General features: G+C 35.9%; 3 protein-coding genes across 3 annotated transcripts; 2 read left to right on the top strand and 1 right to left on the bottom strand.

The window, feature by feature from the left end:
• The first annotated feature begins 5,111 nt into the window (after positions 1-5,111).
• LOC145107581 (succinate dehydrogenase subunit 7A, mitochondrial-like) lies at positions 5,112-6,755 on the top strand. Its single transcript, XM_079044483.1, has 4 exons — positions 5,112-5,240; positions 5,365-5,433; positions 6,187-6,289; positions 6,532-6,755. The coding sequence occupies exons 1-4, from the start codon at positions 5,184-5,186 to the stop codon at positions 6,603-6,605; spliced, it is 303 nt and encodes a 100-aa protein (XP_078900609.1). The 5' UTR covers positions 5,112-5,183; the 3' UTR covers positions 6,606-6,755.
• Positions 6,756-8,510: 1,755 nt separating this feature from the next.
• On the top strand, positions 8,511-10,795 carry LOC145107580 (pentatricopeptide repeat-containing protein At5g66520-like). The gene has a single exon (XM_079044482.1). It carries the CDS (start codon positions 8,947-8,949, stop codon positions 10,618-10,620), a length of 1,674 nt encoding a protein of 557 aa, XP_078900608.1. The 5' UTR covers positions 8,511-8,946; the 3' UTR covers positions 10,621-10,795.
• Positions 10,796-12,567: 1,772 nt separating this feature from the next.
• Positions 12,568-14,822, bottom strand: LOC145105254 (heat shock cognate 70 kDa protein-like). Its single transcript, XM_079042385.1, has 2 exons — positions 14,606-14,822; positions 12,568-14,420 (listed from the first exon to the last, which is right to left on the bottom strand). Exons 1-2 carry the CDS (start codon positions 14,820-14,822, stop codon positions 12,796-12,798), a joined length of 1,842 nt encoding a protein of 613 aa, XP_078898511.1. The 3' UTR covers positions 12,568-12,795.
• Between the last annotated feature and the right edge of the window lie 251 nt (positions 14,823-15,073).

The following is a 15,073-nucleotide window of genomic DNA, read 5'->3' as shown; positions in this document are numbered from 1 at the left end:
GCTAGATCTTGAGTTTTGTCCCTTTTTCTTGTTGTTCTTGAGTGAAGGAATGGTTGGATCTCATAAAGTTAGCAACTTTATGAATCTCCAGGTCTAAGCGACATTGTATAGTCTTGGATATGGCCTATAGTCGAGTTTTGATGCCATGCATGGAGAGTAGGTCATAAATACCCATTTTTGACCTATTTTGGGTTCAAGACATGCATTGGACATGCATGTCTATAAAGCACCGACCTTTGAGAGAGTTTTGGTGCTAGAATCTCTTCTGGAAAGTATGGGTTTCAGACTTCAAGGATTTAGTGCTTCTTGGTTAAGCCTTTGAACCTTCAAGCCTTGTGGTTGGGTTTTGGGACCCTTAGAGTAGTTCCAAAGGATAAAGTTGGAAACTTTATCCTTCTTGATAGCATTTGGGTCTAGATCTGAGCCTTGGAGTCCCTGGAATCGAAGAAAACAACTGAATGTATTAAGCTGCTGGAACTCGGGAGAACACAACATGTTTTCAAGCCAACACGGCATGTTGGCTGGAGTTTTCCCGATCATCTGGATGTTATCGAAACACGGCGTGTTTGCTAGTAAACACGACGTTTTGGGTCAGCATGGACTGTTGACCTTGACCGTTGACTTTGAACAAGTTTGACCTTGAGGGTATTTTGGGTATTGTTGGAATTTTGATGGAATTGGTCATTTGATAGTTGTAGGCATTTGAGTTGAGAGCTGAGATTCGGAGTCGGACCTTATCAATTTTGTGTTGCTTGTAAGGTGAGTTGTCCTCACTATACTCTCGGGTCAAAGGCACCAATGTCGCCCATTTGGATTGTTATCCTGGTTTATTGTATGCTTGTTATGCTATAGTGATCCGCTAGACCTGTATAACTGTCTGTATATGCTAGTTATGTTTGATTATGTTATATGTGGATATGTGATGGTTGGTTGGGTTGAGGCGGTCCTGCTGTGTGCAGAAGACCAACAGGCCCAAGGCGGCACAAATAGACTGAAGGCCTGTGAGGCGGACCAGTCAGGCTGAAAGCCCAGAGAACGGTCCAGACATGTTGAAGGCCCGGTGCGGTGGTCCAGACATGCTGAAGGTTCTGTATGCATGTTGTTGTTGTAATATCTATAATTATGTGTCCTGGTGGTATTTTGGGGAAACTCACTAAGCATTGGGCTTACAGTTTTGGGTTATGTTTCAGGTACCTCAGATGATCGTGGGAAGTCAAAGGCTTGATCGTTCACCTCCTCATGTTATGTTTGTGATTTTGGGAAAAACTTTGATGTTAAACATGTTTTGAAACTACAATGTACACAATTATGATTTTGGTTGGTTTGAAAAAGTTTAATTTTTTATGAAATTTTATGGATATTATATTAGATCTGTATGCCGAGCATAATCAAGGTACATGGGGAAACCCTAATTTTTAGGGTTTGGACCCTATTTAAACATCATTATAGACCATGAGGTTGCTCCCTCATCAGCCCCCATTCCCTTGAAGACATCCCACAAAACCCTAGCTCCCATTTGTGTGAATCTTGAGTTTTTGAGTGATTTTAGTGTACTTTGGTGTATCTTGAAGAAGAATAAGCTTTGGTTAAGGAGCATTGATCAAGTTGGAGCTTTCTAGATCCGGGGTCTATTCATCTTTCTCAACTTCCATGAGGTATAAAGTCTTGACCTTGGTTACTCTATGCTTTAATCTAAGACTAGTTGAGATTTAAGCATGTTTAGGTCCCATGGATGAGTTCTTGTAAGTACATGCTACTACAAAAGTTTTGAGTGGTTCTTTTGATATTTTATGAGGTCCCTTAGTCATAAAGTTTGCATCTTAATGGTTGTGTACCAACCATGCTTGGCTTAATGGTCATTTTATGGAAGTAGAATGGTAGATCTAGGGTTTGGACACTTGGAGCCATGCAAAGGATTAACGCTATCGACTTTATGGATTAAGACCTATATTAGAAGCAGATATGAGTTGTGGATGTAAGGTCTTAATGAATTAAGCCCTTTTTGATGAGGAAAAGGTGTCTGACCAGTACATCGGGCGTACTCCTAAGTATGCTGCGCGTACTGGGTTTTAGTCTCGATGGCTGGCTGGTGAGTACACGGGGCGTAAGGCTGGGGTACGTACGACGTACTCCCAGAAATGGGCTTAGGGTCTTTTTGGTCTATTTTAGGGTCCGGGGTGCTTTTGGTTCGGGTTAACCTTAAGAGGTTAAAATGGTCTTTTACCCTAGGATTCAGGATTAAGGATTTAAACTCATGGTCATGCTTTATGTCCTAATTGCTAATTACAGTTTTATTACTTGTGAATATTGCAGAGATTTTTCGGTTCAGCAGCTCGAGTGTTGTTTGTTTATCAACAGATCGAGGTGAGTCTCTTCACTGTACTCTTGGGTCGAAGGCACCAATATCGGCCCACTAAATTATGTTTGTAGGATGCTAGTTGTTTGTGTGACATTAGTAGACGGGTGAGCAAGTTGCTAGTTTAGAATATGCTATTTTCTTGTTACCTTCGAAGTTCGTATGGGAAAGTTACAATTATCCAAAGAAAACAAGAAAATAGTAAATTCCAAACCAACACCCTGCTCACCTGCCTACCGATGTCTACGGATGTCGACATGAATAGTGTCATAAATAGTGTCGTGAATAGTGTTGTGAAATCCACTATAAACAAAGGGTCGCCCTCACTCCTTCCTTGCACCATTCTCTATCAATAATCATTTTCTCCCTCTCGAGACCTCGGTCCTTCGTGATTTATTTTCTCGTTCTATAATCTCGTTAGCAAAACTCTAGATGTTTTGGAAGGATATTAATAAGAAAGGGAAGCATCAGAGTTATGCTCGTAGTCGTTCGGATTACGTCAATTGAGTAAGTTATACTTACTCTTACCTCTAATCAATTATATTCATAATAACGACTATGAATATAATCAGTTATATGTAAAAGTAAGTATAACTTACTCAATTGGCGTTATCCGGACGATTGTGAGCGTAACTTCGACAATTCGTTTTCTTATTAGTATCCTTCCAAAACTTGTAGAGTCTTGCTAACTAGATTACATAACGAGAAAACAAATCATGAGGGACCGAGATCTCGAGAGGGGAGGGGGGAGAGAGAGAGAGATAGAGAGAGAGAGAGAGAGAGTTTCTTGATAGAGAATGCTGTAAAGAAGGAGTGAGGGATGACCCTCTATTTATAGTGATTTTTATGGAACTATTCATGACACTACTTGTAGCACTATTCATGACACTATTCACGTCGACATCCGTAGATATCAGTAGGCGGGTGAGCAGGGTGCTGGTTTGGAATATACTATTTTCTTGTTATCTTCAAATAATTGTAATTTTCTCATACAAATTCCAATTTCGACGCTTTTTATATCCACACGTTCGTCTTGATGTGTACTACAAACATCATGTTTATCACTTTGGCTAAAAAGCAATTTATAGTCACTTTCATTTTTATAAACAAAGTTACAAATGTTTATATTTTTTTATATCTTTTACAAGTGAAAAACTGGTGTTACAAATCTTAAAACGTAATTTTTTCAATCAAAGTTAATTAACAAAACTGAGATATCCAACATATATTTTGTAGCGGAAATAAATAACACCCCACCCCACTTCTATTTACCCACCACATTCTTAATCTCGATTCTCTGTTTTCTTCTGGCCCTAACCTATCACCGACCACCATCTTTTGAGCATTGTCGCCGTCACCATATCTCCTTATCTCTTATCGTTGTCGGCCACCATCTCTTGAACAACGTTGACCACCACATCTTGAATCCTGTTGGCCACCATCTCATCCTCTTTTACCGCCATCGCTAGCCACCATCTCTTGAATTATGCCATCGATCACCATTTCCATCTCTTTTCCCTATATAAAGATCGATCTGTTTGGATTTACAAACTAACAAAATGCAAAGCTTGATTTGATCCGATACCCATCCCGTTTTGAAATCAGATTAATGAGACTATAGAATAAAAGAAAATTCAGATTTTTTTCTGGTTTTTTCTTACCAAGAAAGAAAGAGAACCAATCTTGAAAATAAGGGTTGATTTTATTTCCTTACAAGTATTTGATGAAATGTCTAAGAAGGTCATCAATGTTTACTCAAACGCTCTTTATGTATTATAAATGCTGAGTTTTTGATCATTAAACTCATAGACTGTGGTGTTACAGTGGTAAGTCTTCTATGGTTTATAATTTTATAAAGATTAATATTGATTCTAATTAACCAAAAATAAGAAAAAAAATATATAATATAATAAAAAAATATATAAAAGTCTCTTTATATGGTTTAAAGATCATGTAAGATTTTTGAAATCGTAAAGATCATTCATATAATAAAAAAAAATTAAGAATAAAAATAAAAAATCTGAAAAATTATAAGTACCATATATATATATATATATATATATATATATATATATATATATATATATATATATATATATATATATATATAGGGTGAGGTTCAATAGAGAACCATAATTAAACAATGAACCAATGAACCAATCTTTTTTTCAACTTTTAGAACTTATTTTTTATCAAAAAAAAAAAAAAAACTAAAAATACAGAAATTCATAACTTTTTATCCTTTTTCCAATGAAATCAAATTCGATTTTTTTTACGTCAAATTCACAATGTGAATTTTTGAAAATTCACAATGTGAATCCGGATTCACACGGTGAATCCGAAAAATATTTTTCACATTCACAATGTTAATATATGAATTTAGATATTTTTAGATTTTTTTTTTCGATAAAGAATAAACTCTAGAAATTGAAAAAAAGATTTGGTTCCTTGAAGAACCAATAATTATGGTTCTCTATTGAACTTTTCCTTTTATATATATATATATATATATATATATATATATATATATTACATTATTATTATTATTATTTTGTGATTACCAACCCTGTCAAAGCTTCAAACAACTATAGCAACCTAATAATTCACAAATTTGATTTCCATTTATTCAATTATTTGAGAGTGACGTTTTTATTCGGATTTGACGTTAGTGACGGAATAGTAGAGGGTTGTAAATGGAAACTAGATAAAGTATGGGGATGATACGGAAACATTTTTACTTACAAATTCATTTTTCAAGATCCAGCGTCGGATCAGTTTTCATCTCCACATCTGCAACTTTCCCTTCCCCCGAGCTCAGCTAGCAGCAATGGCTTCCTTTCTCAAACGTGACACCTTTGCTGTCCTTCGTTCTCATCATCCTCAGGTATCAATCCCTCTCTATTTATATATTTTCCGCTTGATTCGGTCTATAAGTTTCTCAGTTGTTCTATGCGTTTGTTCGTCGATTGATGCGTGTATTTTCAAACTAATTTTTGATTTTGATTTAGGCGGCTGAGGTTTCGCAGTTGCAATCTAGACGTCAACTTCATGTAGAACCTGGGGCTCGCGAGAAAGCCGTAAGTGTTTGTTTGATCCCCATTTGATATTGATTTGTATCGATGGCTGTTGGCATAGGATTGCATGTGCATATGGATAGGTCGAAAACGAAGCTAGATATTTTCATTGATGTCTTATTTGTCGAGATTTTCTTTTGTTTGAATTTCAATTTCTCAGGCTACTCTGTAAGAACAAGCCCTAATTTAGTTCATGCTTTCTCATGTATTACCACTCTTGCCTACTTGCTTGCCTATGATAACCTATAATGCTTTAACATATCATCCTTTAAGACATGGCTCTTCATGAACACTGCATCTCCCTTCCTATCTGTAACTGTAACTCTGTAAGTTATGTAATGTGTACCATGAGTGGCATCATAAGTCCTGATATAATGGATATTCATTTTCTTCTCTGGTCTTTCTACAATCCATATTAGGGACTATGACTGCAAGAATTTCTTGCTACTTCTTTTGGCATTAACAACTTTTTCTAATTTCCAAATATTCAAAAGTATTTATCCACAACATTTGTGTATATGGGGCTGATAGCTGACTTCCATTGTTTCTAGCAAGGTTTAGTTTGTGTAATCTTAACATAGGCAATAATCATTCGTTTGTTTATTAAACATGATGTTTTGTGTTTATTCATAGCCAAAACTTTCAAGGAAGTTATTCTATTGTTTTTTTCCCTTGTCAAAATTTATTAATGTCTGTATGTCAAGCATTACAGCCAATTATATAAACTCAACTTGTGAAAATGTGTACTTTTTGCAGCTTTTGGCAAAGGACCCAGCATTAGAGCGTTTTAAATCATATAGGAAAGGTGCCTCACGCATCAGAAGAATTGGAGATTACCTCACTATTGCAGTTGTAGCTGGTATGTCAAATCCCAAATTGAAAAAAATAATATTTTTTTAAACTGGTTTTGTTTATTTTTAGCCTACATGGCATTTTTAGCTAAGTTTCACAGATGTAAAGTTGTTCTAAAGAAAATAAATTTCAAGCAACATGACACATCATAATAAGGATTTTGTAGCAACATGTTGGACAAAGACTCAAACTCAGTCTTTTATCTGTTGCAAAAGACATGAATTTCCCTCACATCCTCATTTTTTGCAGGATGTTGCTATGAGATTTATGTGAGAGCTGTGACACGAGAAGAAGCTCGTAAATCAGCTTCTGGAAGTGCTTGATTTGATGTTGATGTTGATGGTGATCATTACTTGTTCCCTTGAAGCATGAAAAAGATTGTTAATAATTTTATGAATAAGCAGTGTTGTTGATTTTTGAAGAAAAAAGATCTTTCTTTTATGCATAAGATGAGCCGTTTCAGTTTTCTTTCAGATGGTGTCATGAATGTGATTGTTGTTTTTTTTTTTGTTCTTATGAAAGGATAAATTGCCTTACAATAAACAATTTATATACTTGCTAATTTGCTATGATCCCACAATATGAAGGATTACAAGAAATATTTCATCATATACATTTAGCTTTGAGGAATTATCTCTATAATTTATCATCTTTAAAAAATTATAACATATTATAATCCCTAAATACAATTATAAAAGTTTGTGTAACGACCTTATCGATTTACTTTTTGATTCTTGGTTTCATAAATAACCTTGTACGTTCCTAATATTTGGAGCATTAGAATCCACCACATAACGTTTGTTTTCTACATAAATTTGTTAAAAATTGTCAAGTAGTAAATCCTCTCCAACAATTTTTAACGCTCAAAAAATCTTGTAGGTATATATTTTTTTTGTTTCTCTTTTTATAGTTTATTAAAAACAAACATTATACCTATTAACTTTTTACAAACTAGATACATTTCAATTATCTGTTTGTATCAAGTATTGTAAATTTGCAATATATGTGTGTTTTTTGTGTAAGTGTTGCATGAAATTAAAAAGCATTTAATTTGAAACATAAAAATTAAATTTAAAACTTATAATAAATAAACATCAGTTAATAAACTAGAAATGAATAAGCTTAAAATCACTAAACCAAGTTGTAATAATTGACAAATCATGCAACATTTTTGTTTATTTTGAAAAAAAAGCATTTACATTGAGATGTAATGGAAGGCAAGACCAAATTTGGTATGAGTTTGTAGTAATCGAAAAAGTATAATACATGTTTGATGTTGTATTGTTATTTGTTCAACAACATCAAATTTAACAAATTGTATTGGGCTAGAGCAACTTTATATCGTTAATTATAAAAATTTGAGAAAATTGCAAATTTAGCCAAAAATGTTAATTACTTTGTGGAAAATAGCAAAATAAAACCTAAATTACAAAAATAACCATCAAAATCGCAGATGGATTCAGTCCATCTGTGATTTTACTTGTCAATCTGCGAACGTACTAGTCACTAAAGCACATATACGTTTTAGCGACTTGCACGTTCGCAGATGGACTTCTGTGATTTCTCTTTTTCAGGGGTATAAAAACGCAATTTTTTTTTCTTCTTTCATTTTTCAAACTTTTTTTAAGATCTCTCTCTCTCTCTCTCTCTCTCTCTCTCTCTCGGCATTATGGACGATTTTATTTTTCAAAGTTTTTGTTGGATAATTAATTGTATTAGAGATGTTTTAAACAAATATTACAAAGAAATAAGAACTAAATTGATAATTTTTTGCAAAACTTTATATATAATAATGTTGTTTTGTAGTTAAACCCTATCAAATTTGTAGTTAAAAAAAACGCAAAATCGTAGGTGGGATGAGAGGAAATCGCGTAGTTCATCTGCGATTTTAGTCAAAGATAGGGTATTTATACGGAAAAAATAAAAAAAAAACAAAAAAAACCACCTGCGAACGTACAAGTTGCTAAAGCACGACTGTGCTTCAACGAATTGTACGTTCGCAGATGGAATGCTAAAATTGCAGATGAGTTTAATCCATCATTGGCTATATTTGTAATTTGGGTTTTTTTTGACTATTTTCCACAAAGTAATTAAGAAATTTGGCTATATTTGCAATTTTCTCTGCAAATCTTAGGGTTGGGTTCCGGTTTAAGATGCCTTTTAACAGTTTTATAAGTGTTACCACATTTTTGTAGTAAGACCCCAATAGTTACGAGTTATTGAGGATTTTTTTGGTGTTTATGTTGCATTTCCAACTTGAGTTGTTGACTTGTTTCATTATTTTTTCTTGATGATCGGGAAGCACCTCTCTCACGCATTTCATCGAACACCTTCCTAACTAACTACGAGCAAGCCAATGACTGCTCTTCCCCGTATCAACTGAAACACATGCAACGATTTGAGTCAAACCAACAACATTGACTTTGGGTTTGATTCGGATGTTTGTGTGGCCATTTCTACGGAGAGCATGTATGCTTTGGATTGAAGCCCTAATTTGTGCTCCGAAGATGTTTGCTGAAATGCCTTAACGAGATATAATCATCTCATCTGGACGAATTTTGTTTAAGGGCAATGGTAGCTCGTACTATAAATTTCTTTTAACCAACTCTTAACGGGTATGAGCAGAAGAAGCTAGTACACCCTTAAAATCTTTATTGCCATGAAATGCATTCAACTTTGGGATTCAAAGTCGAAACCTTTAAGCAGTTCTTCAGGTTTATAGCTTCTCATAGCTTTTGTTCATTAAAATCTAATATCCCCACCAACCCAAATCCAAAAACACTTAACCAGCTGCTAAATCAGCGACCACCGTTGTTGCAACTCAAGCAAGTACACGCTCGAGTCATCACCCAATCACTGACATCATATTCCATTCTGATCGACTCTCTAATCCATTGCTATCTATCAACTAATAGCCTCACTTTTGCAAGAACGCTATTCGATCATTACCCTGATTATCCCCCACCGATTTTGTTATGGAATCTAGTGATCAGATCCTATTCCAAACTCCAAAATTCTCCAGAACCCATCTATCTTTTTCGCCAATTGAATGCAATTAAAGAGAATCCCTTAATTGTCCCAGACAAATTCACATTCACTTTCTTGATCACGTCATGCACACACCAAAACTCAGAATTACATGGAATGATCGTGCATGGTATAATCATAAAAAAGGGGCACGTAAATAATCTCTACATTGGTAACTCCCTAATAAATTTGTACGCTGTATTTCATAAACTACACGACGCACGCAAGGTATTCGATGAAATGCCTGAAAGAGACGTCTTCTCATGGACCAGTCTTCTAGGTGGGCATGTCAAGCAAGGCGAAATCACAATTGCCTCTGAAATCTTTACAATGATGCCCATACGCAACACAGTATCTTGGGCAGTTATAATTTCTGGATTCCTAGATTGTGGCAGGTATATCGATGCCCTTTCATATTTCCATGATATGCTAAGACAATCTCATGACACAAAAAACCCTAACGAGGCTGTTCTTGTGTGTGCTTTATCTGCTTGTGCTAATCTCGGGGCTTTAGATCAAGGAAAATGGATTCATGCCTACATAGTCAAGACAGCTGTTAACAACACATCTAACATCTTAACTGCTCTAATTGATATGTATGCAAAATGTGGGATGATAGATTCTGGATACCAAATCTTTCACAAGATAGCTCAACCAGATGTTTGCAACTACACAAGCATGATCTCTGGATTTTCAGCTCATGGTCTTTGTAGGGATGCCCTCCAAGTGTTCGATCAAATGCTAGCTGAAGACATTGCACCCAATGAGGTCACACTTCTTGGTGTCTTAAAAGGATGTAGCCATTCGGGTTTGGTAAATGAAGGTTCTTTGATTTTCCACAACATGGAGAGATTATGGAAAATTAAACCCAAAGTTGAACATTATGGTTGCCTTGTTGATTTATTAGGTCGTGCTGGCTACTTGAAGATGGCTTTATTGATTGCAATCAAGATGCCTTTGGATGCCGATGTTGTTATATGGAGGGCGTTGCTTAGTGGTTGTAGGATATATAAGGATGCGAGTCTTGCAGACAAGATTATTGCGTATGTTGAGCAAGGGTATTGTGGTAATTTCATTGGAAGTGAAGTGCTTCTTTCGAACCTGTATGCTTCTTTAAGTAAATGGGAAAGAGTTGGCGAAGTACGAAAAGTAATGAGTGAGAGAAAGAAGGAATCAGAATCAGAATCAAATGTTGGATGTAGTTGGATTGAGGTGGATGGTGTGGTTCATGAATTTCGTGTTGATGACAACTTGCACCCACAAATTGTGAAGCTAAATGAGGTTTTGAATAGGCAAATTGTGGAGGTTTAACTACTTAACATTATAGTATTGATGTGTTCTCACATCAGTGTATTTAAGTATTTTACTAATATAAATTGCATACTCCTTTTGTTCTTAATATGTATGATCATGACTACTTCATGCTGTAAGTTTCTTATGGAAGCAACATTTGTACCCTTCATTATTGGGCCAAGCCCATATACAAGTAACTCTGGAATAGTAAAACGGGTCCATATCGTAGAGATTTCTTCACTTCATTAGAGGATACGGTGTGGGCACATCTCGTGCTCGTTGTGGCTGAGGTGGATGCCAAAAACGGCGTTATAACGGGGGGAACACCGCCCCCCTTCTCGTTTCTACTCGTTATGGCACTTCTCGTGCTCGTTACCACTTATTGAAACGGGAACTAAGGACCAATCAAAATCATTTTCCTTCCTCTTTCTCTCTTTCTCTCTCTACCTTTTTCTACCTCTTAACAAGTTATAATATTGGAACACCATTTCCTGCATGGTGTTATGGTGGTGTTAAGGCTGATGTGGCATGTAAGATGACGTTATAACACTGACCCATACCCAATGCTCTTATGGGGCGAGTAAGCGAGTTACTTATTCAAGCATTAAAATCCAAGTCACACTCTAACAAAAACATTTTACTTGTATATATCCTGTGCTTTTGTAATCTTTGTTATATTTCACCCTCTTTTTCTGGAAGCCGCTTTTTTTCTTTTTTGACAAAAGAGAACCTAGGATGGAAAGTTTTTCCTCTATTGCGAACACAATAAATGAAATGGTGGCTGATATTACTATAAATAAAGGTTCTAGCATTAGTTGTTAGTCTTTATTCTAGCATTAGTTGTTAGTCATCCTAAACAGAGAGAGTTGCATAGCATAACACTAGAGTGAGTGTTAGAAAAAGAGTTTGTCTTGGAGCTGAGTGTGAGAGATGCTTCTCCTATTGAAATTTTGTTCGTATGCTTAATAGAAGAGTTTTCCAATCCCAACAACTGGTATCAGAGCCTCGTTTGGTGGCCAGAAAAATTTTCACGTCACGAATTTCTCTGTTTTTGGTTGAAATTTGTTGTCTCAAAATCGATTTTTGGGCTCACCATTAGAAAAGTGTCGTTTCAAGGATTCAAAAAATATATATTTTTAATATTTTTTGACCACCGAAAGGCCCTCAAATCGTCTTACTATCAACCTTTCATTTTCCAATCCCAACAATCTTTTCCTTAGTAACCATTCTTTAATAGTTGCTTAAATAAGTCCCTTTTAAGTGTTGTTTTCTAGATACATGACATTTACAAAAAATTTGAGAAAAATTGAAAAATATACCATGACAAATTTGTAACATGTTATCCGCAACTTTCTCTATTAAGTCGTTCTTTTTGCATTACGTCAAAAGAAAATGCATATATTACTTTCTGGATTAAGTCATGATCCCATTATCAACTCCATAGATGTCATAAAAGCAATTAGGATTCTTACGAAGACTTGCGTTCATAACTTCACAACCAGTACAATCTAGAAACTAGTAAGTATACCAATTAAATATCTACCAACATTGCTCGAATCATGGAAATATAAATTGGTTCAAAGAAAAAGATGCCTAAGGAATGACAGATTACAAATATTAACCAAACATCTGGTGTTTGTTATTCAAGAGGAACTGTTAATTTCTTTTAATATTCTCTTGCCGATGAAAAATGGCTTTTGAAGCTCCATTTCAAATGATTAAGGTTCTTGTGGTCTTGTTGAGTCCACAGAAGCATGGCATTACAATTACAAAAACTCATTTACTTCAATACATAATGTATCTGTTGCGGTTCTTTAAAGTAAGCACACTAGCTCCTAATTTTCACAAGTTCCCATTTCTCTTTTGGGTTGCTTCATGCTTGGGGTAAATTCAGCATATACTCATACCGAAACAAAAAAGGGGACAACATAACTTTACCTTGTGTGGCATAAACCATATTGGACGTTTTGTCATGATACATGATTGAACATTATAAATCAAACAATAACCAACATATGAAAATAGAACGCAAATTTCTCTAAATCCATAATATACCAATACATGCCTCGCATGAGGGGATGATCAAAATAGCATTCCATAATTCATGAGTTGCACTGTTTAGCATAAACTAATGAAAAAAAACGACAACCTTAGAAGATACCAGTTTAATTAACAACCATGATTATTTGAGAACTAAAATTCTTGCATGCATATGGACTCCAGATTTTCCTTCATTGCCTGAACCTCATCAATGGATGCATCTTCATGGTGCTCAATCCACTTGGTCGTGTCAGCAATAGTGCGCTCCATTATCTTCAACCTCTCACTGTAAGCCATATTCTTAATCTTATTTTTCATGTCGTATATGCAATCCTCTAGAGCATTGAATGCATCTACTTTCTTTTTGTATTCTTGGTCCTCGTGTTTGTAGTCTTCAGCATCTTTTACCATCTGCTCGATCTCTTGCTTTGAGAGTCTTCTGGTTTCATTGGTAATCATGAGTTTATTCATCTTACCGGTTGATAATATCTCTGCTGTGACTGTGAGGATACCGCTGGCATCTATTTCAAAATAGACGATGCATGTTGCAACTCGTTTTGAAGCTGGGGGTATTCCAGAAATTGTGAACTTCCCCAACAAATGGTTATCCGTAGATTTGGCTCTTTCACCTTGATACACCATGATATCCAAAGAAGTCTGGTTGTCACGGGATGTACAATAATTTTTGGATTTTTTCATAGGTATTGGAGTGTTCCGTGGGATCACGATGCTAAATCTTTTGCCTCTTACCTCTATACCAAGGGACAAAGGAGTGACATCTAATAACACCAAATCTCGACATCTTTTATCACTGTTACCACTTAACTTTGCAGCCATAACTGCTGCACCATATGCTACAGCCTCATCGGGGTTTAGGCTCTTGTATAGCTCCTTCTGATAGAAAAGTTTTTGCAACATACATTGGACCTTTGGTATTCTAGTTGACCCACCAACAAGAATCACCTCGTTTACCTCCGGTTTCTTGATCTTTGCATCGCTTAAACATGCCTCCAGAGTCTTGATGCATCGATCAAAATACTCCATGTTGAGGTCTTCAAATTTAGCTCGACTGAATTTCATAGAGAAATCAATCCCCTCATGCAAGCAATCTAGCTCGATAGATGTGAGAGTATCGCTTGAGAGAATCCTTTTTGCTTTTTCACAAGCACATCTCAGTCTCCCCAATGCTTTTTTGTTGGGTGTCAAGTCTTTCTTCCATTTTCTTTTGAATTCCTTAACACAGTGATCCACCATGCGGTTATCAAAATCCTCGCCTCCCAAATGAGTATCACCAGCAACGGCTTTCACTTCAAAGGTACCGAATTCCCCTTCTACCATAGTCAATATAGAGACATCAAAAGTGCCACCACCCAGATCAAACACCACCACATTCTTCTTTTTCTCTATCATTTTGAAGGGCTCTTCTAGACCATAAGCAATTGCAGCTGCTGTAGGTTCATTGATCATGCTAATGACGTTGAGTCCAGCAATAGTGCCAGCATCTTTTGTTGCTTGACGCTGTGAATCGTTAAAGTAAGCGGGGACTGTTATCACAGCATCTTTCACGGGCTTTCCAACGTATGATTCTGCAAGTTCTTTCATCCTTCCAAGAACCATTGATGAAATTTCTTCCGCCAAAAATTCCTTGGCTTTACCTTTGTAGGAGACGACTATCTTTGGTGTGTCGGAAGGACCTTCTATCACCTTAAAAGGCCACAATTTCTTGTCCTCCTGCACTTTGGAATCACTGAACCTTCTTCCAATCAACCTCTTAGCATCTGAACATTACTTCAAAAAATATTTGTTTATAACAATGATCTAAGACTTCAGTGGACTTAAATGTATCAGATTCCGCTGTTGAGTGAGGAATGATTCTTAAAATATGGAATTTCCTTACGCTTAATCATAATAAAATACCAACATTCAATAAAATGTATGAAAAGAAAAAAAGGTTATTACGTACCAAATATGGTGTTAGCAGGGTTGATGGTGGCTTGGTTCTTGGCGCCATCGCCAATGAGACGTGCTGCATCAACGAAAGCAACACAAGACGGTGTCGTTCTATATCCCTGAGCATTAGGAATGATTTCGATGCGATCATTCTTCCAAACGGCGACACATGAGTACGTTGTTCCGAGGTCAATGCCGATGGCCGGTGCGTCGTCTCCTGTTTTGCCCATTACAGCCAAATTTCAATATAAATTAATTGTCGCTTTTCATCATAACTTACCTTATACATTTTGTTTTAAAATTCAAAAAGTTTAATAAGAGATATACACAATCTGATGCATAGTCGATCTTTATCTCCTACTATCTCGACCCCTATCTCCCTTATTTTTAGACCAAATAGTCAATCTATCAAGTGTAACATTTTTCGAGCCCTCGAGCGTTTTTTAATGATTTAAATTGTCATCTTCATACCAACTAAACA

Source organism: Lactuca virosa, chromosome 4, assembly GCF_052849685.1.
Source record: "Lactuca virosa cultivar CGN04683 chromosome 4, Lactuca_virosa_CGN04683_v6, whole genome shotgun sequence".
NCBI lineage: Eukaryota > Viridiplantae > Streptophyta > Magnoliopsida > Asterales > Asteraceae > Lactuca > Lactuca virosa.
The sequence above is the reverse complement of the archived record's forward strand: the minus strand, read 5'-3'. Positions and strand labels throughout refer to the sequence as shown.

What these genes read in the sequence shown, in the direction of transcription:
- LOC145107581 (XM_079044483.1), top strand. Translation starts at nt 5,184, where the DNA reads ATGGCTTCCTTTCTCAAACGTGACACCTTTGCTGTCCTTCGTTCTCAT. An exon ending in TTCGTTCTCATCATCCTCAG is followed by an intron (nt 5,241 to 5,364) that starts GTATCAATCCCT and finishes ATTTTGATTTAG; the next exon opens with GCGGCTGAGGTTTCGCAGTT. An exon ending in CACTATTGCAGTTGTAGCTG is followed by an intron (nt 6,290 to 6,531) that starts GTATGTCAAATC and finishes CATTTTTTGCAG; the next exon opens with GATGTTGCTATGAGATTTAT.
- LOC145105254 (XM_079042385.1), bottom strand. Translation starts at nt 14,822, where the DNA reads ATGGGCAAAACAGGAGACGACGCACCGGCCATCGGCATTGACCTCGGA. An exon ending in CCCTGCTAACACCATATTTG is followed by an intron (nt 14,421 to 14,605) that starts GTACGTAATAAC and finishes AGTAATGTTCAG; the next exon opens with ATGCTAAGAGGTTGATTGGA.
- LOC145107580 (XM_079044482.1), top strand. Translation starts at nt 8,947, where the DNA reads ATGCATTCAACTTTGGGATTCAAAGTCGAAACCTTTAAGCAGTTCTTC.